At 35.8% G+C, this 26,972-nt stretch overlaps 3 protein-coding genes and 1 pseudogene across 5 annotated transcripts; 2 read left to right on the plus strand and 2 right to left on the minus strand.

The window, feature by feature from the left end:
* The first annotated feature begins 49 nt into the window (after positions 1-49).
* On the plus strand, positions 50-4,642 carry LOC128191623 (uncharacterized; annotated as a pseudogene).
* A 1,986-nt stretch (positions 4,643-6,628) lies between these two features.
* On the minus strand, positions 6,629-8,535 carry LOC128155629 (microsomal glutathione S-transferase 1-like). Its single transcript, XM_052817440.1, has 3 exons — positions 8,306-8,535; positions 7,666-7,745; positions 6,629-7,060 (listed from the first exon to the last, which is right to left on the minus strand). The coding sequence occupies exons 1-3, from the start codon at positions 8,423-8,425 to the stop codon at positions 6,817-6,819; spliced, it is 444 nt and encodes a 147-aa protein (XP_052673400.1). The 5' UTR covers positions 8,426-8,535; the 3' UTR covers positions 6,629-6,816.
* Positions 8,536-10,402: 1,867 nt separating this feature from the next.
* On the plus strand, positions 10,403-18,649 carry LOC128155721 (uncharacterized). 2 transcript variants are annotated; one of them, XM_052817568.1, is made up of 15 exons: positions 10,403-10,476; positions 11,197-11,259; positions 12,465-12,636; positions 12,870-13,087; positions 13,325-13,411; positions 13,942-14,253; positions 14,592-14,731; positions 14,926-15,084; positions 15,196-15,395; positions 15,626-15,880; positions 16,009-16,592; positions 16,832-17,051; positions 17,266-17,389; positions 17,492-17,732; positions 18,002-18,649. In XM_052817568.1, exons 3-15 carry the CDS (start codon positions 12,476-12,478, stop codon positions 18,382-18,384), a joined length of 3,084 nt encoding a protein of 1,027 aa, XP_052673528.1. In that variant the 5' UTR covers positions 10,403-10,476; positions 11,197-11,259; positions 12,465-12,475; the 3' UTR covers positions 18,385-18,649. The 2 variants fall into 2 exon arrangements, with proteins under 2 accessions (XP_052673528.1, XP_052673529.1); XM_052817569.1 differs by lacking the exon at positions 11,197-11,259 and adding an exon at positions 12,133-12,201 and having other exon boundaries at positions 10,409-10,476.
* An 800-nt stretch (positions 18,650-19,449) lies between these two features.
* LOC128156040 (uncharacterized) lies at positions 19,450-26,919 on the minus strand. Of its 2 annotated transcripts, XM_052817999.1 has the most exons (17): positions 26,755-26,919; positions 26,341-26,404; positions 24,930-25,592; positions 24,610-24,823; positions 24,125-24,306; positions 23,681-23,821; positions 22,979-23,408; positions 22,700-22,875; positions 22,410-22,611; positions 22,131-22,315; positions 21,706-22,044; positions 21,479-21,569; positions 21,239-21,393; positions 21,001-21,093; positions 20,809-20,902; positions 20,394-20,554; positions 19,450-20,006 (listed from the first exon to the last, which is right to left on the minus strand). In XM_052817999.1, exons 3-17 carry the CDS (start codon positions 25,572-25,574, stop codon positions 19,956-19,958), a joined length of 3,159 nt encoding a protein of 1,052 aa, XP_052673959.1. In that variant the 5' UTR covers positions 25,575-25,592; positions 26,341-26,404; positions 26,755-26,919; the 3' UTR covers positions 19,450-19,955. The 2 variants fall into 2 exon arrangements, with proteins under 2 accessions (XP_052673959.1, XP_052673958.1); XM_052817998.1 differs by lacking the exon at positions 26,341-26,404 and having other exon boundaries at positions 26,755-26,918.
* Between the last annotated feature and the right edge of the window lie 53 nt (positions 26,920-26,972).

Consider the following 26,972-nt stretch of genomic DNA (forward strand, 5'->3'; position numbering starts at 1 on the left):
CGATCACGGTTTAATAGTTCCAGGTTTACACGTGTATTTAAACTAGTTCTTTTTCATTTCGCCAATGAACCAGTCTTTTGGCTCCCAGTTTCAAAATAAAATATATTAGTCAGTATGTCGGACAGAAAAAGCAGAAGAAGGTCTAGTTTAGCTGCCACTAGAATCCAACTACAGTATGGTAAAACTGAAAATAATTCATCAGAGGGTAAGTACAGGTCCCCGATTTGATCAGCTTTACATCTTATCTGACACTATGCTGTCCAAAGTTTCTGCTTCCACCTATTTTTGCTCAATATTTTGATAATCATATATACCTATGTGCCCATACAACGTATTCCACCTATTTTTGCTTAATATTTTGATAATCATAGATGCCTAACCTTATGTGCCCATACAACATATTTTCATTAGAACGCTAAAAGTCAATTTTTTTTTTTTGAAAAACCCCCTCTACCTCTTCCGGTTTCAGTAGTCAATACACAACCAAAAATTGTGTGAGGTACCCAGAGTACTTCCGAAATGGAAAAAAAAGATGTAAAGATTTCCAATCATGAATCTCTGTAAGAAATTTGTTTCATTAATGTCATCTTCTCTGAGGAAATAGATGAAGTGTCAGTGAAGAAACCTTGGTTATTCCCCCTTCTGTCAATTTCAATTGTACTTCTTAGACAGGCTGTGTATTCTCGTTAAAATTCATCAAAAAGTGACAGAAACACTAGCCTGGCTGCCTGGCACAAACTATAGAATGTATATAATTATAGTCTGTCCCAAGATATTTATGCAGCACATTTGGACGATTTTTAATAAAAATACACATACCTGTGAAAGAAGAGCAATGGAAATAGATGAAAGGGATAATTTCCAAGATAATTTCATTGACACATTTTCATCTTTCACTTGGAAAAATTCACAGGAACAAAAACAGATTCCTTACGTAGATTTATAATGGGGAATGTTTACATCTTTTCTCCATTCGGAATACACTCGGAATACATCGCACAATTTTTCAACGTTATCATCCGAGCTTGCTGCAATACAAAATCCCTTTAGATCACATTTTTTAGCATTGTATTAAAAAAAAACTAATAAGCTAATAGGGGCTTTCCGACTGAGAAATCTTGGAAATTTTTCATACTTTTGAATGAACATCGTTTCAACCCTGAGTTATTTATAAATATCAAGCAATTAAGCAAATTCTGAATTCAGGATATCTTGGGACAGACTATAGGGCCCTGCTTTGCGGGCACCCTATAGTGATCAGTCTGTCTGTATGTTCCTTCATCTGTATTTCCATCCTTCTGTCTGTCCATCAAAGATTGCTTGTCTGAATGAAATGAAAAAGCCTGAATTTAGTTATATACTTACTGTCTTGCAGAGTTGTATAAGATGATCGGCAATGATAAAACAGAAGAAGAACGTTTGGCTGCATTACACCGAATATGCTTGGAGGTTAGTGAATGCATGTACAGTGCATAGACTTAAATTGTGATAAGTCAATCAATAATGTAGTTTAAATTATTTTTTGCTGTGTTGTAGTACACACTACAGAAATTGGAGGAAGAAAATCTAAACATGGAGGGACTCCAGGACCTAAAGAAAGAATGTAAGACCACTGACCATTATTATTTTCTGTTATACAATTAAAAGGCCATCAAAAATTAATTTTTTGGTTCTCAGGCCAACATTTTCAAAAACAGATGCGGTCGGGCAGTAATGATTTTTTTCTTTTTATTTCATAAAAATGGGATGCGGTATTTTTATTTTTATTTTGATACCAGTACTGCAGAGTAAAGAAACCAATGTCTTCTTGAAATCTTCATACAATATTGTTATTAAGTTGGCTAAACGTAAAAGAGGTACATGTTTATAAAATGTTGCAAAGTTTTAACACTAAATGAAATGTTACAGAAAGAAAATAATGTGCAAGAGCTGCCTAAAAAAATAATGGTTTGTCTGCCTTCTCTTAACTTGCATGGTGTTTAAGTTTGGGTTGGTTAGTAGAGATGTTATTTTTTTGTTAGTCGTTCTTAAGTCTATGAGAAGGAAAAAACATTTACAACATTGTTGCCAATGTAATTCAAATGTTACTGGTGAAAATGATCAATTTTTCTCATTTCATATACAGTACGAGATCAGGGTTTACGAAAGATAACAGAATTAGAAGAAAATGGAAGTTTCAAACAGGCTTGTAACAACGATAGGCAAGTAAAATTGCAATGGGATTAATTCATTTATTTTAATCATCATAAAATCGTTAAAAATGTCCACCACGTCAACATTTCTATATTCGATTTTGTACTAATTTTTCATGGATATATTCAATATTTTTCTCATTTTCCCAGAGTCCTTGAAGAGAATCCAGGAAATTTGGAAATGGATGTAATTATTGATGCAGTTGTAAGCTACAACAAAAGGTATAAAAGAGAAAGCTTGAGTTTTAATTTAAAAACGCATGCAAGTAGAAAACAATTTCATTATTTGAACAGATATTGATTATATGTGATTGTTACACAGCATTTTTGTTGAAATTTAAGATAGGATGAATATGCAGTGTTGGAGCTTGAGCAGAACTTTTGCCAAATACAAGACTGATAAAATCATAAAAGTCAAACCTTTCACAAGGTTTAATTCTGATGGTTGCATAAAAGGATTAAAGAAACTGCACAAGACCTTTCATGCTACCATCAGTATTAATGCGTAGAGGTGATTGGGGCAGTCGATAGTGTAGATTTATTTGGACATGATGGCTCTTGGTTTGAGTCCAGTCTGTTGTGATACATGTATACCGGTAAACTCTGCATTTTTATTGTAACTTTGGACAAGTAACTTTACTAATGCCTTCTCTCCACCCAGGGGTAAAAATCAGAGAATTGAAAGGCATTAGCACCATATTTTGGCTCTACCTTAGGACTCTGAGAATACTACGCATTGTTCAGGTCTTGCCAGGGGTGTAATTTGTCTGCAGGGCAATTTACTTTACGAAGAAGACTATAAACCCCTACGTTTATCTTTAAGGAGCTACTAGAAAGTTACTTTAATAATTTTAGTCAAACTTAATTGTGTTAATTTCATTTACTTAACCCCTGCTATTTTTATTTTTCAGACTGGTGGCTGAGTCAAAACAATGGGAGATGTTATTGAAGGATTCCAGTAAAGCTGTGGCTGACTTAGAAGCAATGTAAATACTGTTACTGAATATTTTAATTTTCACTGCACAATAAAGGCAAAATTTAGATACAGCAGTGTGATAAAAGTGAATTTTATATCCCGTTATCAAAATTGATTGAACATCAATTTCTTGATGTTCATCAAAGTATCAAGAAGTGTGACAATATATTTCAGTGATAGAACCATTTTCCATGAATTTACTCTTCTTTTAAGCTTCAAAGCTGTTGGCTTTGTATTTGGGCTGACAACTGTTTAAGGCTTTAGTCCAAATATAAAGCTCAGTATTTTAAAAGATTCAAACAAAAATCACACTTTCGTGAATAATTTTGAAAAAAATCTCTCAATAGGAAACCTGACAAATTACCACCAGTAGTGGTGAAGGACCAGGACATTGTGGCCGGATACTTACCTGAACCCTTGGATACCATCAGTGTCTGTAACAGATTCAGGGAGACAGTAGCTGATGTCAATCACACAGTGAGTTATCAGTCATCAGGGACGGGGTATTTGTAATTTAGCATAATTAATTACATTTTTCAAAGTAATTGGAAGTAATTTGTAATAGAGTCTGCCATCAATTTCAAGTAATTAAATGTATATTTAAATAAATTTAAAAAGTATCATGTATTTTTCATTGCTTTTCATCAACAACAATATAATTTGAAAGATTCACTGATTAAGACTAACAGTCATTATCAATTTATTATTTATCATTTATGTAAACCAAAATTTCAAAAAATGTTGGCCCAATGCAGCTGCAAGCTTAGCATACATGCAGCTGGTCATTGTGTAGAATTATTGGTACATGTTTGTGTTTTGCATCATTCAGTTCTATTAATGGTTTGGCATTTTTTTTTTCAAGGTTGAAAAATTTAGTAAAACCGTGGCAGTGATACAGATGCTTCAGAGACAGAGTGACAACTTGCTGAAGGAGAAGTCTGACAAACTTCGTGAGTTATTACATTTAAGACCACTTAATGTATAATCTAAAGAAAAAAGCATACATGTATATACTGGTAAGCTCCATAAAATGCAGAGTCACAGGGCCTTTGAATTGCTACTCAGTATCTATGCAGATAAAAACAGTACAAGACAGAATTATTGTTTGTAGCAAAGCACCTAAACCCCAAAAATTTGATGAGTTTTAAAGTATAGAGATTTTCACAATCTCCATCAAAATGTTGGCAATTTTTTTTACAATTTTTTATGGCTTTATATAAGCTCAGAGCCACACTGTAGTATGAGAATCCTGGGTCAGTTTTTATGTTATTTTGATTTTATATACTTTACATGAGTACATGTTCTGTTTGCCATTTTTCAGGTGTGGAATCTTTTGCTGGTACCCCACGGACAATCATCCAAAAAATCATCACAGGACTTCAAACTCCAAAGTCATGAGGAGGCTGTCTTTGTTTGTTTTATGTAATAATGTTTATTGTAAATATATGTTTTATAAATACGGTAGAATATTTTAGTTATTTTATTTTTTATTTTTTTTTTGTAATTTGTCAACAATGCCTAAAAAATCTTATTACTATTTCAGGAATTTATTGTATTTTAGGGCTTAATAACCAAATATGCTATGGGATATCAATGACCACAACTTTGGATTAGGGGATGGTGCAAATCTTTGTTCATAAGATACACTGTCCTGCCTCCAAAACTTTGGTCAAGACAGTTTCAGGAGTCATACTTCCTTAAAATTATCAAAAAAAAAAAAAAAAAAAAAAAAAAAAAAAAAAAGCCAAAAGTTGTACACTGTATTGGCAAAATATATTCTAGTATTTGTCTTTCTTTTAAATCTTCACATCATAGTTTAGAGTAACATCTCAGAAAACTTAAAACCATTTTTTATTCGCGATGACTAAATTTTGCTGAATGGGTTTCTAAGAAACTTAATTTCAAGATAGTGCATATGTAGATAATCTTTAGGTATGCGATAAGAATTTTTCGCAGTTTGGTATTCATCAACCTTGTGTGAAATTTTCTCGCATTCGAATAAAAACTCTGTAATTTATATGTAAGAAAAAGAATTTTTCTACCCCATGATTTTGAAAAGGGTTCATCTCAAGATATCAAACTGTACAGAACTATCCATTATTTAAGACGTTCCAGCTTCCGTTCGTTAAAAACGCACATCTACCAAACTACTGAAAATAAGGGGGGGGGATTGTGTTCAGTTATATGTTATATTTTACAAAAATGCAGCTTGAAAATCATAATATTGAATTAACTAAAGAATTAAAGTGCCACAAACCGCTACCAAACTACTAAAACGGTTATAATAATTTTACGCTCGAAACCATTAGACTTTATAAAGTTTGAGAATCACCATAGCTTAACTTATCTTGAGTGTGGTTACTTAGTGAAAGACACTGAACGATGTCTGAATCTGTTTGCCTTCTTCCAGACAACTTCGCAGGTCAAAGATTTTCGATTTAAATACCCTGTTTGTGGAGAACGCAGTGGAACGAAAACCCCTGGCCTGCGAAGATGTCCTAAAGGCTGGAATTTATTTTCCGGATTCTCTGTATAGGAATGGTGTTAAAAATTCAATGTCTACAAATCGTTGTCTGAAATGATGACCAGTCTCGCGTCCGCTTACAACTACGGACTTACGCCCGTTAAAAATGATTTAATAATTGGCACTAAAAGTTCGCGGTCAACACGAGCTTGGTTCCTGAACCATTGTGTGAACAGTAAGCGTATAGGGGTTTTGGCGGGGGCTTAGCCTTAGCCCCCCCCCCCCCCCCACACACTTTTTTTGCAAAGTTAGACCTAACCATTAGGCACATAGCATCATAAAGGGTTCAGCCCCCCCTTTTTCCTCGTCGCAAAGATAATTGTTCCTAAATTTCTAACCCCTCCCCCCCCCCACTTTCAATTTGCTTCCGACGCCATTGCCATGTAAACTTGGAACCGTTGATAGTTGAGAATTACATGAACCGATTGTGTCCTTTCACCGCTAACATTTAATGACCTATTTTTTCTTTTCCTTTTACGCGTGTGGCATTTCACACTCTTACTCCAAAGACACACATCCTTATCCAGAAACATGTACACAAATTCCGAACAGTTCATTTGGTATAAATTGAGAAAAAATGGAGAAAAAACAAAGAAAAATTCCTCTCTGAAATTCAAAGCTACCATCCTTCCTGTCCGACGACGCTAAATGTGCTGAAATCACTGGGACTATTTTTATGAAAATTTCTTTAGGGTTTATCCGAATGACATTGCTAGAAAATGATATTTGAGGTCAAATGGAGTGCGAAAAAAATGTCTGCAATCTGTCAAATCCGACTACGAAAAATTGGTAAGATCGAGCGCATGACTAGGTAATTATTTCACACTTCTACTGGTTGCAAAAATGTTGAAAGGGTAATAATTTTTGACAAGTTGTTTATCAATCAAGATCGTTTTTTTGAACCACCTTATCCTTTGTTAAAAACAGAAGAAACAATTCTGTACACAATTTATTCTGTATATGAAAACAAAGAAAAAAGTGTTTTCATTACAAATCATGACAGAGCTTTATCTGACATGAATGTTACAACATATATAGTTTGAATATTATGCACGAACATTTATTAGTACGTGAACATGTATACTTTTAAAGTTTATCTTTGGTTTGATTAATTAGTGTTTCATTCAGACCCTTCCAGCGCGGATGACGAGGGCGGCCATGACGGCAGTGACGCCCCATCCCGTCATACAGGCCAGAAAGCGAGACGGCTGGGGGACGGGCGTCAGATAGCACACGGTGTGGAGACACCGCGAAATGACGAATGTCCGGAACAGCACGGCGGCCCACCACGGGTCGGGGTTGGTGGCCACGTAGAAGGATCCCACCAACACGAAGGGGAACACGTTCTCTATGTCATTCTGGTGGCATCTGAAACGAGAAATAGTGAGTGAAGATCGGAACAGAAGGATTTTATTTTATGGCTCTCATGACACTGAAAGACACAAAGTTCGTTCACCATGATTGTCTTGAATTGATTTTCTATATGGTTCAAGCAAGGGTGCGGTTGCAAGTGATGGAGATAATTATTGAAAACCATGCGCGGATGTGGAAAGGGAAAATTCAAATTCACCTGTATATAGAGTTATAGAAAGTAGACCTTGGACCCCCCCCCCCCCCGGCAAAATAAATTATCCCCCTGCAAAAAGTTCTGGATACGCGCATGAATAGTAATCAAGTGTTTATTGTCGTTTTCTCATGTATTCATTGGTTTTTTTCCCGCAGTATCATGCATATAGATTTGCTACCGAGTGAGGTTTAAACAAATACGTACAGTGCTAATATTAAATATGTTAATCTATTTTATTTTTTGTTGAAATTCGTAATAATTAATAAATATGCATTCAAATATTTTGTTTAATTCCATCCCTTCCTCGGTTTCCAATACGTTGCGTTAACGCGACATATCGAAAACAGCCAGGAAAGCGGATGAAAAAATAAAGAACATTAAAAGTTCGATTGATTCTGTGTTTTACCTTCTTATCCTCTCAACACGCTCATCCCCGATTATTTCTTTACCCCCAAAACCCGCGACATCCTCTGGATTACTGAAAATCTACAATAAATGATTTTTTTATGAGAAAGAGAGAGAGGAAGAGAGAGAGAGAGATGTATTTGGGGGGTAGACAAAAACATTCGTCACGCCTCTCAGGTTTTGGTTTTCAATAAACCAGGTCAAGCGAAATGTTTTCAACTTAACCATGCATATGTTCAATTTCTTACAGCTATAGGCTCACGAGTACATTGTCTTTGGTTATTGGTATCAGTTTGGAATGTACACATAAAAATTTTAAATTTTGATTGTGCTTGAAGAAATCAAAGAATTTAATTAAGATTTTTTTTACACACAAAAGAAAACATGTTTTATTAGCATCATTACTACGCAGTAAACACGAGAAACGTGTTTTGACCGTCCTGTATATATTATTGCTGAGTAATGAATTAATCGCCATCCTCCAGTCAAGACAAATTCATTTGTGTATATATATATATTATATATATATATATATGTATATATATATATATATATATATATATATATCACTGCTGCAGTGCATATGCATTTGTCTCAAATATTTTCCCTATAAAGCCTGTGTATAATGCTGTAGTACGAACCTTATTTGTAAGCCTTGAGCGGACGGTCAGTGCACTCATTAACAAGGTTTTTCCGATCGCAACGCCGGAGTAAAATGCAAATCTTTCGAATGTCGGATTATCCAAACTAAGCATCGCCATGTTTTATTTTCCAATCCTTTCGGTTTAGCTACCAGTGAACACGGCTAAAGTGCTATGCACTGTACATAGATCTTCGCCACACAAGGGGCCTCGTACACGTTTAAAGGTCGTTTGTTTTTGTTTTTTTTACACACACCCACAGAGAGAGAGAGAGAGAGAGAGAGAGAGAGAGAGAGAGGGAGAGAGAGAGAGAGAGAGAGAGAGAGAGAGAGAGAGAGAGAGAGAGAGAGAGAAATATCATATATATCAAGCAAGGATCAAGAAAATAACTACGTTCTAAGATTGTATATGTTGCCTGTTTATACAATGTTGGAATTTTTATCAAAAATACTTTTGAACAGTTCAACTTGAAATGCACCGGCCGTCTTCCTATCTCTGTCGATTCATTTTCACCTATTAATGCAATTTATTTTACACTCACCCACACCTCCATTTTTGAACAACAGAATTTTTTGCTTTTGAAAAAAACTTAGATATAGTTGGGTATAGTTATGAAAAGAATATGTCAATGTATAATGTATATATAAGCAATTTTTTATCAAACATTTTACAAAGATCGTTCACGTAGTTCATATTATATAGTACATGTACTGAATAATAAAAAACATGCTTAATTGTGACTTAAGAAACATGCGATAATTCCTTAAAAATAAGGGAAGCATTGTACATGTAATAAATGTGTAAATAATTGTGTTCTGTAAATGCTAGCTCAAGTAGCTACAGGCACGTAGCATCGGAGTTGCCCCCCCCCCCCCCCCCCCCCCACACACTTTTTGGAGGGTATGTAAAAAAATTGATATGAAAATAAGGAAAGTAGGATTGAAATTGAAGTTATAAACTACGCCAGCCCCCCCCCCCCCACCCCCTCCCCATCCCCATCCCCGTTTTAGGATTTTGAAGATTTTGGGAAATTCCTAATTCCTATTATTTTTTTGTTGTTTTTTTTTTGTTTTGCTTGTCAAGATTGTTTGGATGAGTCTGCCCCCCCCCCCCCCCCCCACTTTTTAAAAAAATGATGCTACATGGCTGAGCTAAACGAAGCTTTCTTCCATTAATCTAACGCGCCGTAGCTGAAATTATATGTACAGAATGTTTTATAAGACATACAATCCGTTAAGGAGGCTGGATGGTCAACAAATTAACCATGCATCAGATCTGTGTCAAGTTGTAAATGTTGTATTTACACTCACCCTCATCCAGTAAATTTAAAATTTACAACATGACATCTGCTTAAATTTAAACTTTTAAGCACGATATTTTTGGCCATAAACTATCATTAAGTAAAAAAAAAAATTAGAATTTTCCTCATTGGCGCATTATTTGGATGAGTCTGCCCCGCCCCCCCCCCCAAAAAAAAAACTATGCTACGTGCTAGGACTGGGCACAATGTGATGATGTGCACAATACCAGGCAATTCCAATTTCATTAATTTATCATCATTTCTCTTTAAATTATTTTTTGCGAATTTTGGCACTTTTGAATTAAGAAAGTTGCTGTTTAGAAAGAAAAGAAAGATGTGCATACTAGCTTTCAGGAAGTTTTGATATAAAGTGATTTTTTAAAGTTATGCTCATCTTAAAATTGAATTATTTTGCTCATAAAATGCATATTCTGACTACCATTATGTGTAATATTGTCTAGTAATGAGGGGCGTGGAGTATGTGAGTTCAATTGCTTTTTCTTTTATTTAAAGTTTAAAAAAATTCAAGAACTTTTCTTAAAAGCTTATTAGAAATCAATAATACTGCATGATCAGGCTAAAATAAAAAATACCTATAATGTTTCTCCTAACGCGACCGATCCGTTGAAATCCTGCGGACTTAATGGGTTTTTTTTACCACATTGAATAGAGAAATTTTCAAAATAAATAAACCTAATTTTACCCAAGTTCGTTTTTAGGAACATATAATGTTTTGACAGTCCAGTGATTTTTATTTTTCATCGGGTTCGGTTTGGGTTTATTTTGCGCATGTCTATGAGGTATTTCCTGTGACTGTACCGAAAGTCGGAAAGATTTTTCTGCAAAGTACCAGCCCTGAGCTCGACAACTGGTCTGTTTTGTCTCTACATAATTTATTTAAATGAAATTCTTTAACTTTCATGATAAAATATATCTCTTTGCTTTAAAACAAAAGTCACGACAATGCTTGTGAGATGATTCGAAAACCTGCGTTTTATTTATGCATCGTTAACGTTAGTCAATAAAAAAAAAACTAAGGCAAAACACTTCCTTAGCATTTTCTCTGATCGAAATTGAACGCATTGTTATCTACATGTTTTGATTCGTGAATTCTCTGTATGAATGCAAAGGTATATAAACAGTAAAACTCTATTTACGATTGATTAATATCTGATCGGTATTTATAAATTGAGCCCACTTAGGAATGCTATTGTTAACAACACAAAGACTTATCTGAGTTTTTAATCACAGGTGTCTGTTGTTGCATAACTGTTATGTGATGTCACTATTTCTATAGAAGACACTGTGCTTTCATATTGTGAAAGTTTTCTTTTAACAGTGTATTTGTCAATTTTACATAATTTTTCTTTGCGATTCATGATTTATAGGATGGATGTATAAATTCTAATATTTCAATCTGTTGTATTTTTTTAACTAACAAATAGGGAATATTCTGTAAGGCATAATTGGTATTACTTTTGCAAGTTAATGCTCAGAATGATTTTTTTTCTGGAGGGCAAAGGGTTTGGTGGGGTGTTAATCTCGAAAGAAACCAATAATTTAGATGAATTCTTCATGTGTTACATCACAGGTTATCCAGACAAGAGGACCTGTTTATGATTACCATGACAACACCTTCTTGTGATTGCTGAAGGTATAAACTGCACCAGAGTAAATCAGCCAACTTATTTCTATGTCCGACTCCTCGACGAATCTGCATAGTGTTTTTGGACATCATTTCCTCTGGTTCAGTCCATTCCATTGCATGCTGGGTCGTGACATCGATATGCTGAATTATATCTAACAATGCTATCATGTCATGGCCTTGGATTCAGTCAACGTTTAAATATATGGAATGCTTAACTGGGTATTTGTGGTCAAAAAGAGATATTCATTAAGTATTCCATCTGCAGAACTCTCATTGGTATTTCTACATGATTTACAGTGAACTTGAAATATCTCTTCAATGACCAGATTGGATATTGACTGTGCATGGTATCACAGTATGTTTTTTAACTGAAACAGAGAATCTTTTAGTGGAAGATTAAATATGGAATTCTTTCACATTTGCATTCTTGTGTTTCAATGGAAAAGCATGATGATTTGGTCATTGGAGAGGTGTTTCTTGTCCCTGAGACTGGTAAGAGAGGTAATTTTTCACTCATGTGTTAGTTCACTTGTATCATGTGTATCTTGTTGTGATGGATAGATACATACTGATATCTGGACACATGGGGGAAGATCCCCTAAACTTGCATTGACTGCCATGCAGGTAAGTTAATGAAGTCAACAGTGACTGCACTTGACTCGTCTTATCTTCAGGGAAAGTCTCAAAGCTTGAAAAAAAATTATTTATGCCATTGGTTGTTGTGGATGGCTTTTTTTCCACTTGACAACTAATGGGTAAATGATGCTAACACCTTTGAAAGAAATCAGAAAATTGTTTAAAAACCAAAAAGAAAAAAAAAATCAACAAAAATTAAAAAGTTCATGTGATTTATCCATTAAATTTTGATACTTTGGATAGCAGTGAGAATTTCCTGGAGTTGAAAGTGAACCAACAGACTAAATTACAATGGCGAACCAAGACAGTAGGGTAAGATGTAGGATTACTTGCTATAAGTATTTGGAACTGTTCAAGTAAGGAATGTTGGTTTATTTTTTATACCTCTGTTCACATCCTGAATGACTGTCTATTGTAATTGTTACTTAAATGTATTGTGTAATCATAGCTAAATTCAACTTTTATAAAGTAATATCCTGTACTTTTTCATTCCTAATTGATCCTTCAAACACTTTTATTTTTTGTCTGTGTTGCTGAATTTTGTTTTGTTACATCTATTAAAAAATCAATTGCAGTATAAAGAGAAATGTGGAATTCTGGGATATCAAACTGGGGGGCTGGATCTACGGAGGGGAACTCCTTGGGAATGGGGAAGAAGCGCAGCTACAACGACACAGGATTCTCTTCGGACAACAATGGAAGTGGTTTTGGGCCACCACCCAATTCATACATGAAAACTGAATTTGGGTTTGTATTTCATTATTTTGGCAATGCACATAAATTAATGACAAAGCCCCAAAAGATACAGAAATAAATTACGCTAGATAAGTTATTCAAAAACAATATAGAATTTCCCTTCTTAAATTGATTTTCCATACATGTTCTCCAAGGGAAAATCATAATAAAAAATGTACAGGTAACTGTCATTACCGGGTATATGTTTATTATTATTGGTTCTTCCTGGTTTTTCAATTGTACAGTCAAGAAGATTATGGTTATGGGGGACCCTGGCCTGATTATGATATGAATTATGGTCCACCACATAAAACCCACCATGAAGCACCAAGAGATAATGAGGAAGACATGCTGAGCTCCATGGGACTCCCAACCTCTTTCACAGCCTCCATTGACCAATCCATGGAAAACTTTGCGGAGGACATTCCTTTAGAGGCAAAGGGAAGGAATAATACCCAGGGAGGTAAGTGGTCAACTTGAGTTTACTTATAGTGTTAGACTGTTTGATTCAGTTAATATCAAAACTTTTTTTTTATTTAAAAATGAAAATAGTACTATTTAAATGCAAGGTATGGTATCGGTACTTAACCTAAAATTGTAAAAATTGTATTTTGATTTTCTAAAAAAAAAAGATATTAGTTTTAAAGGTAAACTTTTAATGCATGTATTATACTAAGTGTGATATTGTAATGTCCAATAGCTGTGTACCAGACTCCAATCCCTCAGAACCAGTTTGAACGAGGGGGAAGAGGAGGAAGAGGCCGAGGTCAGAACAAACGGGGTCAAGGTTAGTCACATATTCCAGGGAGTATTGAATTGCAGGGCTACTAAAATCTGTGGTCCTTGCCGGAATAACAGGTACTCGCCAAATTTTAGCAATGAGGAGCTTTGAATGAAAGGTTTAAAAAATGACTAATTGGGTGTGTTGATATAAACCTCAGTGTATGAAATGAATGTCCTTGCATTTTAAGTATCCTCTTCAGAATTTATTTGAATACTGGTACCTGTTGTCTACTTGTATTTAAGGTAACATAAGGTCATTTAAAATTTTATTTATATATATTAATTTCATTAAATATTTAGATGTTATCTAGACAGTGCGATTTGAATGAATTCTAAACCAATTGCACATGTATTATTGCCAAAAAAAAAAAATGGAAATGAAAAAAGAAAAAAATCAAATGAAAAGGGGATATTGGGACTTTGAAAGAAGACAGGATAATTTCACATTTTCACTTTCTAGTTTGATGTATATGTTAAATAATGATGCTGGTTGGTGGGACAAATGATTTTGATAACATGTATTCGAACATTTAGGGAGAGGAGGCCAACAAAGGGGTGGTGGACAAAGAGGAGGGGGACAGAGAGGGGGAGGGGGCCAAAGAGGGGGAGGATTTCAGAATAGAGGAGGAGGAGGAGGATTTCAGAATAGAGGAGGAGGTGGAGGATTTCAGAATAGAGGAGGAGGTGGAGGATTTAACAATAGAGGAGGAGGTGGAGGATTTAACAATAGAGGAGGAGGACAAGGGGGCTATATGAAGGGGAGTAACTTTGAACAGCCTGAGTGGGGAGGTGGTTACAATGACGGAGGAGGTAGAGGAGGAAGAGGTGGAGGTGGTAATTACCGAGGTAAAGTTATCTTTTGAGAAATGTTAACAGACAAACAATTATGTATTATGAATTTCTTAAAGGCTCTCAATGACTGGGTTTTAGCTTCTCTGAGGTTTCAAGTCTGTTCAAGTGAAGGGCCAGCCAATCTTCCAAGGGAACATAATTAAGAAATAATTGCAAAAAAAGTTTTAAAGGAGCATTTATTTCCTCTTACACATCAGTGCATGTAGTTTGATGTCAAAATAAGGATATTTATAAAGTTTATTTCTAAAAGGTGAAGTCTTTGGGAACATGGATCAGAGTAAAAGCAAAGTGATTTTTTTTATATTCAAGTTGTTTATTCCTTTATGTTGCAGGTAATATGCAGAAGAAGCCTGGTCTCCCTCCAAATAAAGTTTTCAGTGGTAACAACAAGAGAGGCAGAGGCAGGGGTCGAGGGGCTGGACCAGCAGGTCAGTTTGGTGGAACCATGGCTCCTGTACACAGTTTGTCCAAGGTACGAGGCTAGTTTAATTCAAGACAGTTTTTTTTCGGCCCATTTTACAGTATTCATTTAATGTGGCAAACTGGCAGTTGAAATCATTTTTGAGCCATTGTTTTCCTAATTAGGCTTATTGTACATGTATACACACTTTCATGAAAGTCTCTCTGATTGGTTGGCTTTGAATTATAAAAACGTCTTTTATCCAGGTTGCCACCCAACAGTTTGATACAACCAACATGTCTACTGCAGAAAAGATACACAGATTTGCTTTGTATGTCCAAGGAGAGCCAATGAAAGTGAATGCAATTCAAACTATAGAAAATGCCATAACAGGAAGCAAACTCAATCTAAAAACACAGTATGAGGTAGGAAAAAATTCATATGTACAAGTATGCAAGATTAAAAAAATTTGCAACAAAAACAATTTTGGACATTTTTGAGTTGGTATTTCAGATTTTTTTGTATTGGAATTACAGGTGGAAGAGCTAATGAGAATCTCTGGTAAATGGATGTTTACAGGACGGCTTATTCTGGGGGGAATATTTCTTGCTCGCAGTGTTGGAGCAAACAAAAAGGAAGTAAAACACGAAACTTATCAAAAGGCATTGAATGTACTCAAGTCCAAAACAGTGGCAGAAATCTTCAATCTAACTGACCCTGGAGCTGAGGCTATAAGGTAAGTAAGGTCTATACATATCAGTGAAGGTTTAAAACTTTAAAGTGCAAGAAAAACTGTACTAGTGCATACACATTTTTTTTTTTTTAACCAAATTTCCTTGAATTGCTCCTACTAAAATTCTAGTAACTATTGTATATTGAACTTTCTAAAATTTTACTCTCAATTAATGTCTTCGCCTACAAAGATAACTAAAAAAAATCATTGAATATTTTCCAAATGTTTTACAGAAAAGAATTAGCCACTACACTAGACACAGAAAAAGATGTCTCTAAACAGGCAGACACCATTCTACAGAAGCAGACGGAACAAGCCATGACCATCAGAACCAATCAAGATGGCTTCATCTGTCTGATAGAGTACCTGAAGACAGCTCCAACTCTGCCAGAAAACAAGATCTCATGCTTGGAGCAGGCCATGAGCGCCTCTCACTGCTCACTCAGTCACAAGTATGACTTCAAGGCCTCCAGACTGCCCACAGGAAGGTACCTAGACATGAAAATGTGTCTAGAGAAATTAATTTGAAAATCATTTAATTCTATTTGTGTAAATTTTCATCATGAGTAACACTGATTTCTAAGAATTTCAAATTTGTCTTTTATCTGTATTGCAGATTTTTCTTCCATGGAATCTTGACAGTAGGAGATATTGTAATTGCTGTAGGCAAAGGACACAGGAAAAAGGATGCTAAAGTCCACACCTATGAAGAGGCTTTCAAAAATCTGATGAGCAAGCCTCTCCAGGAGATAATGCAGGGAATCGATGTGGAAGAGGAAGCTAAAAACGAGGAGGAGGCAAGCGGATCTGGTGTGTCTGTTATCATGGATGGCAAGAAAATGTCAGTCAGTGAGAAAATGGACAAGATGATCCAGCGCCTGAAGGATGCTGTGTACAAGGAAAACAACATTAACACAGTAGATGCCTGCGCCACAAACCTAGGGCTGACCAAGACTTGTATATACCGAAAGCTGCAAGGCAACGAGGAAGGGGAAGCCTCCAGAATAGCCTGCGATCTGTATCTGGAGAAGTTTCTGATCGCCTCAGGAGAGGGGGAGAAGAGAAAGGAGGCTCAGATAGATGCCTATAACAATGCCTGGGAGGTGCTGATTACCACTACAGGGGAGCACATTGTCAAAGACCACAAACGACTGACCAATGACAATGATGATCCCTCCATCATTGATGTCCATGTAAAAGGTGACATTTTTTTTTATATGTATCTTTATTCATGATACATGCAGTTGTTGCCAAATTAATATTTGAATTTACTCATATACCAATTCTTTTATCCTCAATATTTTTGTTCAAAAACAAATCTTAAGGTTACATGCTGATGTTTTCAAATTTATTTTTTATTTGCTTACATACTATTTTTATTATAAACACTTATTTGACAAAATGAATTTGAGAAATTACAATTCTCTGGAACATTATAGGTGCCCAGAAGCCCCAAGGAGACTCCAACATGGCGGGTCTGAAACGACACAACCAAGACTACGAGGACCCGGCTAAGACGGGAGATACGCTAGTGATCCTGGAACACGAGGAGTGGACACTGGACAGGAAGAGGCAGGCCTTCTGTATCCTGACCTACTCGGCCACCTCTAACGGCATGCTGCTGCAGTGGAACACCAGCCAGGAGGGCAACATGTTTAAGTAAGCTACCCTGAAAATCAGTCTGACCATATCTTCCTGTATTCAATGAAAACTGTCATACCTTATTATCCTATGTTGATTTTTTTTTTATAAGTTTGTAAATGGATGCCTTAAAATTTATATCTTTGGCATAGTCAAAAATTAATTATTCTTGTCTGCTGTAGGAGAACTGAATTTCAAAAGTGTACATTCAGTGTTATTTTGGTTTTTGTAGGTGTGATATTTCACTTCAAAATACGCACATTGGGGAGGCCAAGGCCATGAGCAAAAACAATGCCAGAAATCTAGCAGCTGCCAGTGCCCTGTTCAAACTCTATGAAACACAGGATGTTATCAAGGTTTGCAGTGTTCAATCCTTCATGAAAATATTTTTATTGTTGGGTTTATTACCCTTAAAAACATATTGAAATTACCTTGATTATTTCTTTGATTTTTTGTAGGTGACAAGGAGAGATGACAGCAAACTTTGGATTGCCTACAGCAACATTCAAGGAAAATCTAACAGTCTGAAGGAGAAACAAGGAGAAGGCGGGGACCCTGATCTCAAACCATCCATGGATGCCGAGGGAAATGTCATTCCTATTGCAGAGGAAGCCGATAAATGGGTCCTAAAAGTGTGTGAGGAAATCATCAATGAATATAAAGATCAGTTCACTCTTGAGGAACTGATTTTTGGACCAGGTATGTTTGAGTCTTTGGTTAGGCTGATCATCTTTAAAAATTGTTTTAAAAAATGGGTATTTAAAGTCATTGGAAAGCTGTGGGAATGCTGTTAGACACAAAGAGGGAAATATGTGTTTGCTTTGTCAGTTGGTTAAGACTTATTAGAGGGCAAACAGATAATTCTTTAAAGGTGGTTTTAGTCTAAATTTAGTTGCATTTTAACAAGATTTCAATGTACTGGTAATTAAAATATCAGTGTACAAGCACACATTTGATTTTACTACCAGGTATGCCATTAACTGAAAGCAAGGAAGTGAGAAACATGGCCAAGTCCAGAAATCTCCGTCACGACATCCGCCAGCTAGACGGACAGTCGTACTTGGTGATCCAGCACCGCATGCAGCCACAGGACATGGCGAAATGTATCCACACATCGGCAGGCGGGAGAAGCGGAAAATATGTCCTGGTGGAGAAGAGCTCCTTACCCGTCTACCAGGACATTGTACCCGACCTAGACAAGCAGATTGCCCTAAGTGGTAGCCTGGCAGGCCAAACCAAGCGCGAGGTCAAAGCACCCAACCCTCTACAGGGATTTAAGCCCAAGATACTGAGCGAGGAAGAGGAAGGGGAGGAGGTAGTGTTTGACCAGGGTCAGAACAAACTGTACTGAGGGGGTGAGGGGTTGTTCTAAACAACCTGTGTGGATTTCATAGAAGGACTGTAGTTAACGTTTCTGTTACTGTGTTACTGTGTACTGTGCGATTATTATCTTCAGTACAAGCAATGTTTTAAACATGTTGCAGACCAAGACTTTTAGCTTGAGTGCTATACTAGTACATAATGTTGTTTAACTGTGTATTGTGGATGTATGCTCTCCCCGAGTTGTTTTAAATGTGAAGATGAACAGGGAATAAACGAGCAATGCTCATTTCTTATGTTCTTGTCATGTTTTTTATGGTCTTTCTTAATAGCATCCCTATTTTTATCATAAAATGGCACTTATTTGAAATGAGACAAACGGTAATATTAATGAACCATGCAAGTTTAAAGGGTTTAGGGACTAATTAAAGCATCTGTGTATAAAATGTAGTGCAAACCCTGATTCAATTTGTTCCACATCAAAGCTTGAAAACTAATTAGTTTTAAATGATATCAGTTAAATCGATGATTATGAAATATCTGCCAAGTAAACAAAAGAGTAAATGTTGGTGACTTTTTGAAATTGGGTAAATAATCATTTGACATACGATGTCTTACTTATATTTCTAATGTATTTCCATGTTCAACATGCAGAATTGAAGTATGAAGGTTCAATCTTTTGGACATGTGATACGCAGTGTTTCTGAATTAATTTTTTTTTAAAAAGACAAAATAAATTCAGCCTGATAAATGATGTTTTTGTGGGTCTTTTGAATTTGGAATTTTAAACCCTTGGTAATTATGATTTGATAGGACTGATTTCGGTTTTCATGACAGCAAGTTACCATGACGACACTGATATTTAAAAAAAAACATTTTACTTTATTGTAAAGGAACTGGATCAATGCAGGATTTTTGGCTTTTGTACCATTCTCAAATTAATATTGATTCTTTCCAAAAATTGGAAACGATTTTAAATTTTGCGGTTACTTCGAGTAGTACATGCACATAATTTTTGCATGTCTAATAATCTTGTGTTGAGATAACAATTATAAATAGTAAAATTTTAATGAATATAATTATGTCAGAAAATCCATTAGATATTTTCCATAACCTTTATTTTTAATGTGCATTCTTACATACAATCACATTAGAAAACCTCTCTGGACAAAATATAACTAATCTATACTCAAAAACAACACTCAAGTTTTGTTATTATAAAAATGCCATATTTCAGGAAAATTCAGATAGCCATTTAAATGAAAAATAAATTGGAAACACGCACATAAATAAACATATACAAGTCAAAACCATAAGAACTTGGGTCATGGACTGTATCGAAAAATAATCCCCACAGTTTACGAAAATAACACAAGTATTTATAAATTAATGTGGAGAAAAAAAATTAAAACCATTACCAAGTCTTATCTTTAAACCATGGTTTCATATGCCTCCAACTACTGCAACACTTTCGTCAAAACAAGTAAATTTCAATAAAATAAAGGTTATCGTTTTTGGGTTCATGTTTGTCTTAAAAAATTTTGTTGTCTGTTTTTTTTCGTTGGTATTTCAGTAAATCAAATATTGGTTTGTATACTGGCATCAGTATCCGTGTATCTCCATGGCCGCTTTGGGATAAGAATGACGGTATGCCTATAAATTAAAACAGATAACCAAATTTACAAAATGTTTTAAGAAAAATGCTGAAGAACAGGCGATAACATTCTTTATATCTTTACCACATCTTCTAAATGTGTTAATTGTATTCTGATTTTATGCATGTATTACATGGTCAATCAAAGCGTTAACGTTTGCTAAATAAAATCAAAACACGAGGACTTATTACAATGAACATTCCTCTATCTTTTTCTTTGTAAAATGTATTTATAAAGGCGGTTCTTGTCAGAAGTTGCTCGCAATATCTGTTGAGACTTTGTGCAGTTCGGTGAATAAGTTCCATTTCTTTTGAAGAGTTACATATTTTTTTAATGATGAGATTTTATAAAGAGACAATGTACCTTAACTGCAACCACAACTTACGTCACGACAGGTAATAGTGTCACAAACCGTCGGCTCAAGCAGACGTCTTCGAACATCATGTATTTCCTGCTTTGTGCGCCTGCTCCTCTCATTCAAGGAGTCATAGTTGGATTTCATGTTTGAGAGAAAATTTCCATAACTTTGCTCCGCAACTGACAACTCTAAACCAAGCAACAAGAAGATGCATGACTGTTATGTATATGCAAATGAGGTACGGTAAAACCTGCATAAAACGACACGCATTTGCAGTGATTTAAACGTCGGAATAAGCAGGTTGTCCCACTAAACAGTTAAATCTCATTCTAGTGATTTAGAGACTGAAAATTTTGATTGCAAGAAACAGCAAAATGGATGCAAATTCGCTATAAAATGTAAAATTTTCATAAAAATCTTATTGATATTTTTGCTGGACTACCTTTCTCAAAAGAAGTGATGCTAGAGTCCTCTTCGTCGTCTTCTGAGGGGTCAAATCTTTCTGCTCTAGTAGGAGTCATTGCGTATGGCGATGTCTTGAATTCAAATAAAAAACAAACAATGATGAGATAAACATGCAATGTCCGTGTTGTTTTTTTTTTAAGTAAATATGTTCATGAATATACAATTGTACCAAATTGTTCCACTTTTCTGATTTTGTTTCAAGCCTGGGTGTCCGTAAGTTGTACTGTTTCTGTACATCTCTCGCGATAGGAACTGGAGAAACCTTAGGGTACAATGCATTATTATACATATGCATGTTAAATATTGATTTAGAATTATTATTTCTAAATATAAGTATAACAAAAAAACATGTTCATGAGAATGCTTATATTTTGATAGAATTAAAGTTTATGCTTTTGAAAATAAACCTTTCGCTCTTGGCTGTGGAATGTTGGTAATCCCATTTCGATTCGTAAACGTCGAATTTCCTGTCGAAGTTTATAACTTTTTGATTTAATGTCCACAAAATGAGATTTGCATTGTTCCAGGAATTCTCCGTGTTCGTTTTCCAACTCCAGTTCAACTGAGATAAAAAAAAATGAAGTTAGAAATTAAATTGAATTTGTTCAAGTGTGGCATCATTTTATGTTACCTTAATAACCACTGACCATCTTCAAAACTGTCTGTTTTATCTTCATAAGCGGGCGCGCTGTAAAGTTCTCTGGGAGTGGTATGTGTTGTAACCACTGTTGACCTCTTCTGTAAGAAATAAAAAGAAGGATGGCAAACTACGTTCATTGTTGAAAAAAAAACTTTATCAAAATAAATCATTTGAACAACAATTATCCTTCAATGAAAACAAAATTAAGTTTACACAGATCTTGTTAATTTTTACCAGAATTGGAGCCTTTGTTTGTGGACGCAGTATTGTTGTTTTCTTGGCTAGCACGTAGTCATCTTCCACTGGATCTTCCAGTGCACTATCGTATCCAGGGGAGTACAGAGACCGGGACGAATATGATGGAGACATTTCTCCCCGTAGTCTTCTGGGAGTGGACATGGCGACTAAGGGTGCTGCGCTGTCTCTGTTATATGGAGATCGGGAGGAGTTCGGGCGGCTTCTTGTACTATATCCCGTAGACCTTCCACTCGTCACGGTAAGGTACGCCGAATCGAAAGATTCATCCATGACATCATGTTTCCATTTAATATCACTTAATTCGTTGTCGACCACCTGAAAAGGATATAAGAAATGTAACTTTGTTACGTCTTGGAGTTTAATGAATCAATTTCGTTGCTAAGGTGCATAAGGAAACTTACATCGTTTTCAAAGCGAGGCTCATGGCGGATATTTTCTAGGAAGTCTAGCTGGGAGGATGAACTATGCATCTGTTTACGCGCCTCCTGTAGATGTCTTTTGGATTGGTTGCATTTAAGTCGCAAGCTATCACACTCAGCATGCAGTTTCTTTAAAGAATTGCCAAATCTTCTTTCCAGAATGGATTCTATTAATGGAAAATTATCTAGGTAATGATATAAGCTACAACAATGTACACTTCCTACTTTGTCTTATAATCACACAAGACTACTTTTTTTTACCTTCGTCATCCGAATCCACGGACCCATTCATAAAATCGAGAGCCTGTTCACTCCATTGAGAATCCACATTGGATGGAGTGCTGGCGAACTTTCGGTTTGGAGTTTCCATGGCCATATGTGTTGCAGAAAAATCAAGTTGTTCGTTGGACGATGCCATTGGGATACCATTTACTTCGTTACCAGTTGTGTCTTGCTTTGGAATCTTTAATTAAAAATGCTTCGTAATTATATCAAGAAGGTACGTATCAAAACAGAAACTTATAAATTAAACCAAAAAAAAAAATACCTACACTTTCATACACCTCCATGTCTTCAGACAACAACTGTTCGCAGCGGTCGAATCTTGGTTTTAGCTGCTGGATCTTTTGATTCAACTTTTCGCACTTATTTACGAGATCATTTGTTTGCTGTTTGCACTTGCTTAGGTAGTGCCCGTGTTGCTTTTCGCAAAGAATACTTTCCTTGTCTGAAAAGAAAAACAAATAACTTCAATGACACTTTCATTGTAACATTATTTCTTTTTATTTTAATCAATAATTTTATTTCAGTTTTCAGATATCGTTAATCACCTTTTCCGGTACAAGGAGATAGCTCCAAAGCCTTTTCCGTATCTTGAATGCATTTCTCGTACTTGGAGTAATCTATTCCAAACCCTGATGATTTTGAAACTGTGCTAGAAGGTACAGAGGACTCAAAATATGTTGGAAAGGATCGTGTTTTCTCCACTTCATTTCCAGAACCGGAAACGGAAGTCACGAGTTCGCTGGACTTTGAAAGCCCATCCCTGGCAGACAATGACAAGTTTCCCTGGTCATACTTCCGGGGAACAGGGTCTAGTCTCCAGGTGTTTGCCCCACGCAGATTTCTTCTGAAGGTGTTGTTTATTGACGAGAGGCTTTTGGATAGTCGTTTTTGGTTACTCAGATTTTGAGTGTAAGACTTGAAAGTTGGGCGTGGTGCATGTACGGCCATTTCACTGCTGTACAGGTTTGAAGTAGACTGTAACCAAAAATGACCAATAAGACATACAGGTGGGGGGTTCGTTTACAATGTGAACTCGAAAAAAAACCCAACAAATTATTCATTTTTTTAACTACAGTACTTTAACAAGACCATAATAAAATCCATATAAAAAGATCCTCTAAATAACGTTCAGAATAACTGCTACAGTGGTACTATTTAATCACAATGTACCTGCATAATTTACAAGTAGTTCATTTTTGTATTGGTTAACTCAGTTAATTTATCGGTTAGGTAAAGGAAATGGGTACCTTAGGTTTTACGAATGGAATATATTGACTTAGTCCAGGGCTTTTGGAAACATGAAAGTCCTCGTAGGGTAAATAGACTTCGCGAACATCATCCTCTAGTTGACTGTCGATGAACTTTCTCCACATCCCGATCTCTTTCAACTACAAAATGTTCATTTGCTGTAAGCATTTTATCAACTTATGGCACTCATCATACTAGTACGTAAATTGTTGTACGTGTCTATAGCATAACTCGCGATCTATTCAGTTTGTTCAGCACAAATTTTAGAAAAACAGAGACTTTCGGCCCAATTTCGGTAATCAATTATCCAATACCAATATATGCATTGTCAGCATTCGTTTGAAGTACTAGTATGTCAGAAACACTCTAAGCAATTGAAATCAACCTTCAGGTGTGGCTTTAACAAAAGGTCTTTAAATTGAGACCTCTAAAAACTCCCTAACCTCTTGTCGTAGAACTTCCTCTGGTTGGGCCTTGGATTCAGACACTGACCACGAACCGTCCAATCGTTTTCGGACGCATGAAAGGTCTTTTCCAACAGCCACGCACTTTTCACTGAGATAGTTGTATTTCTCTCTCATTCTCTGCAAAATTTTACCGTATTCGTTTTCCTCATCTTCTTCGTCTAGGAAATAAAATACAACAAAATGTTATTGTCAGAATCAAACTTCTGATTATTTCATATGTATCGTTTTGAATCTGTAAACCATTTATTATATGCGTCGATTTTATTCCCGAAAGATTTTGACTGAAAACTCATCCGCGAAAATGAATTAACGTACACGAGCGAGTGGTCATTCAATTCAATTATTACACTTATTATAATTAAACATTTTTACGCGGAGACAAATATCTACAAGAGAACTTCTCGCGAACTTCGCGAATATTTATGGCACGCATATTATACTTGATTTACAGTACTACCCACCATCGAAATCACTGAGCTCGACGTCCTCCACGGAGTTGTAATCTGCGTCTTTGAGGATCCGACTCTCGGTCAGGACTATAGCTTCTTGGTCATCGTTGTTCTCATCGTTATCAGGAAAATCCTCTTCCTCGTCCGAACCGCAGACTGAGATATCCGACCTCATGGAATCAACTCGATGGTACTCCAAGTTGAATGGCTTCTTGTTCAGATTGACCTATTCAACGTAAAAGTAAATGTTATAATTGATAGGGGAATCTTAATCAAGTTAATGTTTGTTTATAACATCGGTGCTCTGTTCTCAAAAAACATCCCAAACTTACCTGGTTGACTTGGTCGAACCTTTCCATTATGTTCTTGGCCTCCTCCTCATTGGGTTCACTGGCGTCAATTCTTTGAATCTTCTCTACGACGTCGTTGTAATACTCGTCTCCACACTGTTTACTCATGTCGTGGAGAGCCTTGTTGAGGTCTTCCGTGAAAGAGTTGAACGATTCTTCCGTTAGTATCGCCTCTTCTCTGCCTTGCACAAGTTGCTCGTTGATGTCGCGTATTCTCTGGACATTCTTCACTTCATTGTCCTTCAAAGCTTCCGACTTTTCCAGAATACAGCTAGACATGTTGATCGTGAGTGTTTCTGGATCAGTGGTGCCTCTAGCCTCAAAACGACAGCTGCAGCCGACGTTGGGTGTTGCTTTCTCACAGTCCTCGTCAGTCTTCTGAAACAGGAGGTTCCACTCTTGGTTTAAGAGGATGGTCGAGGAGTTCTTGAATGGTTGGTCACACTGGCAACATTCCTGTGCTTTCCAGGAATGGAAGAAACCGTGGCGGTGTAGGTTGAGGAGGTGCTCTAGCGTGAGGTTGAGGCGTGAGGTGACGGACTGCACGGTCTTGATGAGGACATCTGATGCGACTTGGAGAAGAGATGATACTAGAAGAAAGTTCAACGACTCTCGGGACCTCGGCATGATCTAGATCTCCTGATTCTGAAACAAGATTTGTTTGAGAAGTAAAGCTCTTCATTTAAATAAAACTTCGAAGATAGTTGTTAAAAGACATGAACTTGTCATCCAAATTAGATTCGGCGTTTTTTTTTCTCTGTTTAAATGGTCGATATTCTATTGAATACCTGAACTAGAATCACAGGTTCTTCAATTACATATTCCACGTATTTCGATATAAATAATGTAGCATTTGTAAGCTAGGTTTGTCTGGCTGGAATGTCCTAAGTGTTCTTAAAATGTTCGATTAAGGGTCGGTTTGCATGGTACATAAGGTATATAAGGTCACGGTTTTAGTTTTTATCAATCTGGAAGCAATTCAAGAATACCAGATATGGAATGGAAAGGTTTAAGGATAAGCTAAATATATTTAAAGAGATGATCGTGCTTCAAAGGAAAGTGTATTGTTGTAATTAAAGAGGATCTGGATTAATTAAACTCAGTCATTGTGACTTGCTGTTAATTGAAGGACGGGAAAACATTTTAAATTTATGCGCTACGAAACCTGAAGATTCATGATTTTAAAACGAGTGTGTAAACACTACCTATTTCACTTGCATTTACGAAAATGTGGAAATTTGATCTATCTTCTACAGGTGTGTAACAGGGCTATAAGAGGATTTTCTACTCGGGCATTAATGCACTAGTATTAGATTCGGTGAAAGCTCTTTAATGTAAAATATCATGCACGGTCCCTGGGGTCTTGGTATAACTTGTCGAATCAAAGACTTACACAAATAGTTTTTGTAGAACTGAGGATTAGTAGCTGATTCTGATAAAAGAACAAAACTCATCGCCTAAAAACAAAACAGATGCGTATATACACAAAGTAAATTAAATTTTTAAACAGTCAGATGTCTGCTTATGTTTTGGTTTTTTTTATTTTTTTTTTGGTTTTGTTTGGGGTTTTTGTTTGTTTTTGTTTTTTTTCGTTTTTTGGGGGGTTTTTTTTTGTAATTGTAAAATGCATACATTACAATTCATCAAAATTATCGTAAAAAGCATGAGAAAAAAAAATAGATTGACGCTTGCATATATATATTTTTAAACTTATCATTCGGAAATTTTAATCTGAAATTTTTTTTTTATCTTTAACATAACTTTAATGATAAATGCATCACACATAGAAAGGTGTATAAAGACATACCTTTACATAATTTTATTCCATATTCCAACATGGGCCCTCTTGCTTCGAGCCCATGACGAAAGTTTGCTAGATCATTAACATTTGGCAAAGCGTTCAACTATCTCAGTGTAATAATTTAAAAAAAAAAAGCCCTCCGCTTTATAAGGCCAATGCTAAACCATTTGACTATTGATTACTAAAAGGACTTCAAAAGTCTGAATGATTTGGCACGAACTCAA

The sequence above is a fragment of the Crassostrea angulata genome, chromosome 7 (genome assembly GCF_025612915.1).
Source record: "Crassostrea angulata isolate pt1a10 chromosome 7, ASM2561291v2, whole genome shotgun sequence".
NCBI lineage: Eukaryota > Metazoa > Mollusca > Bivalvia > Ostreida > Ostreidae > Magallana > Magallana angulata.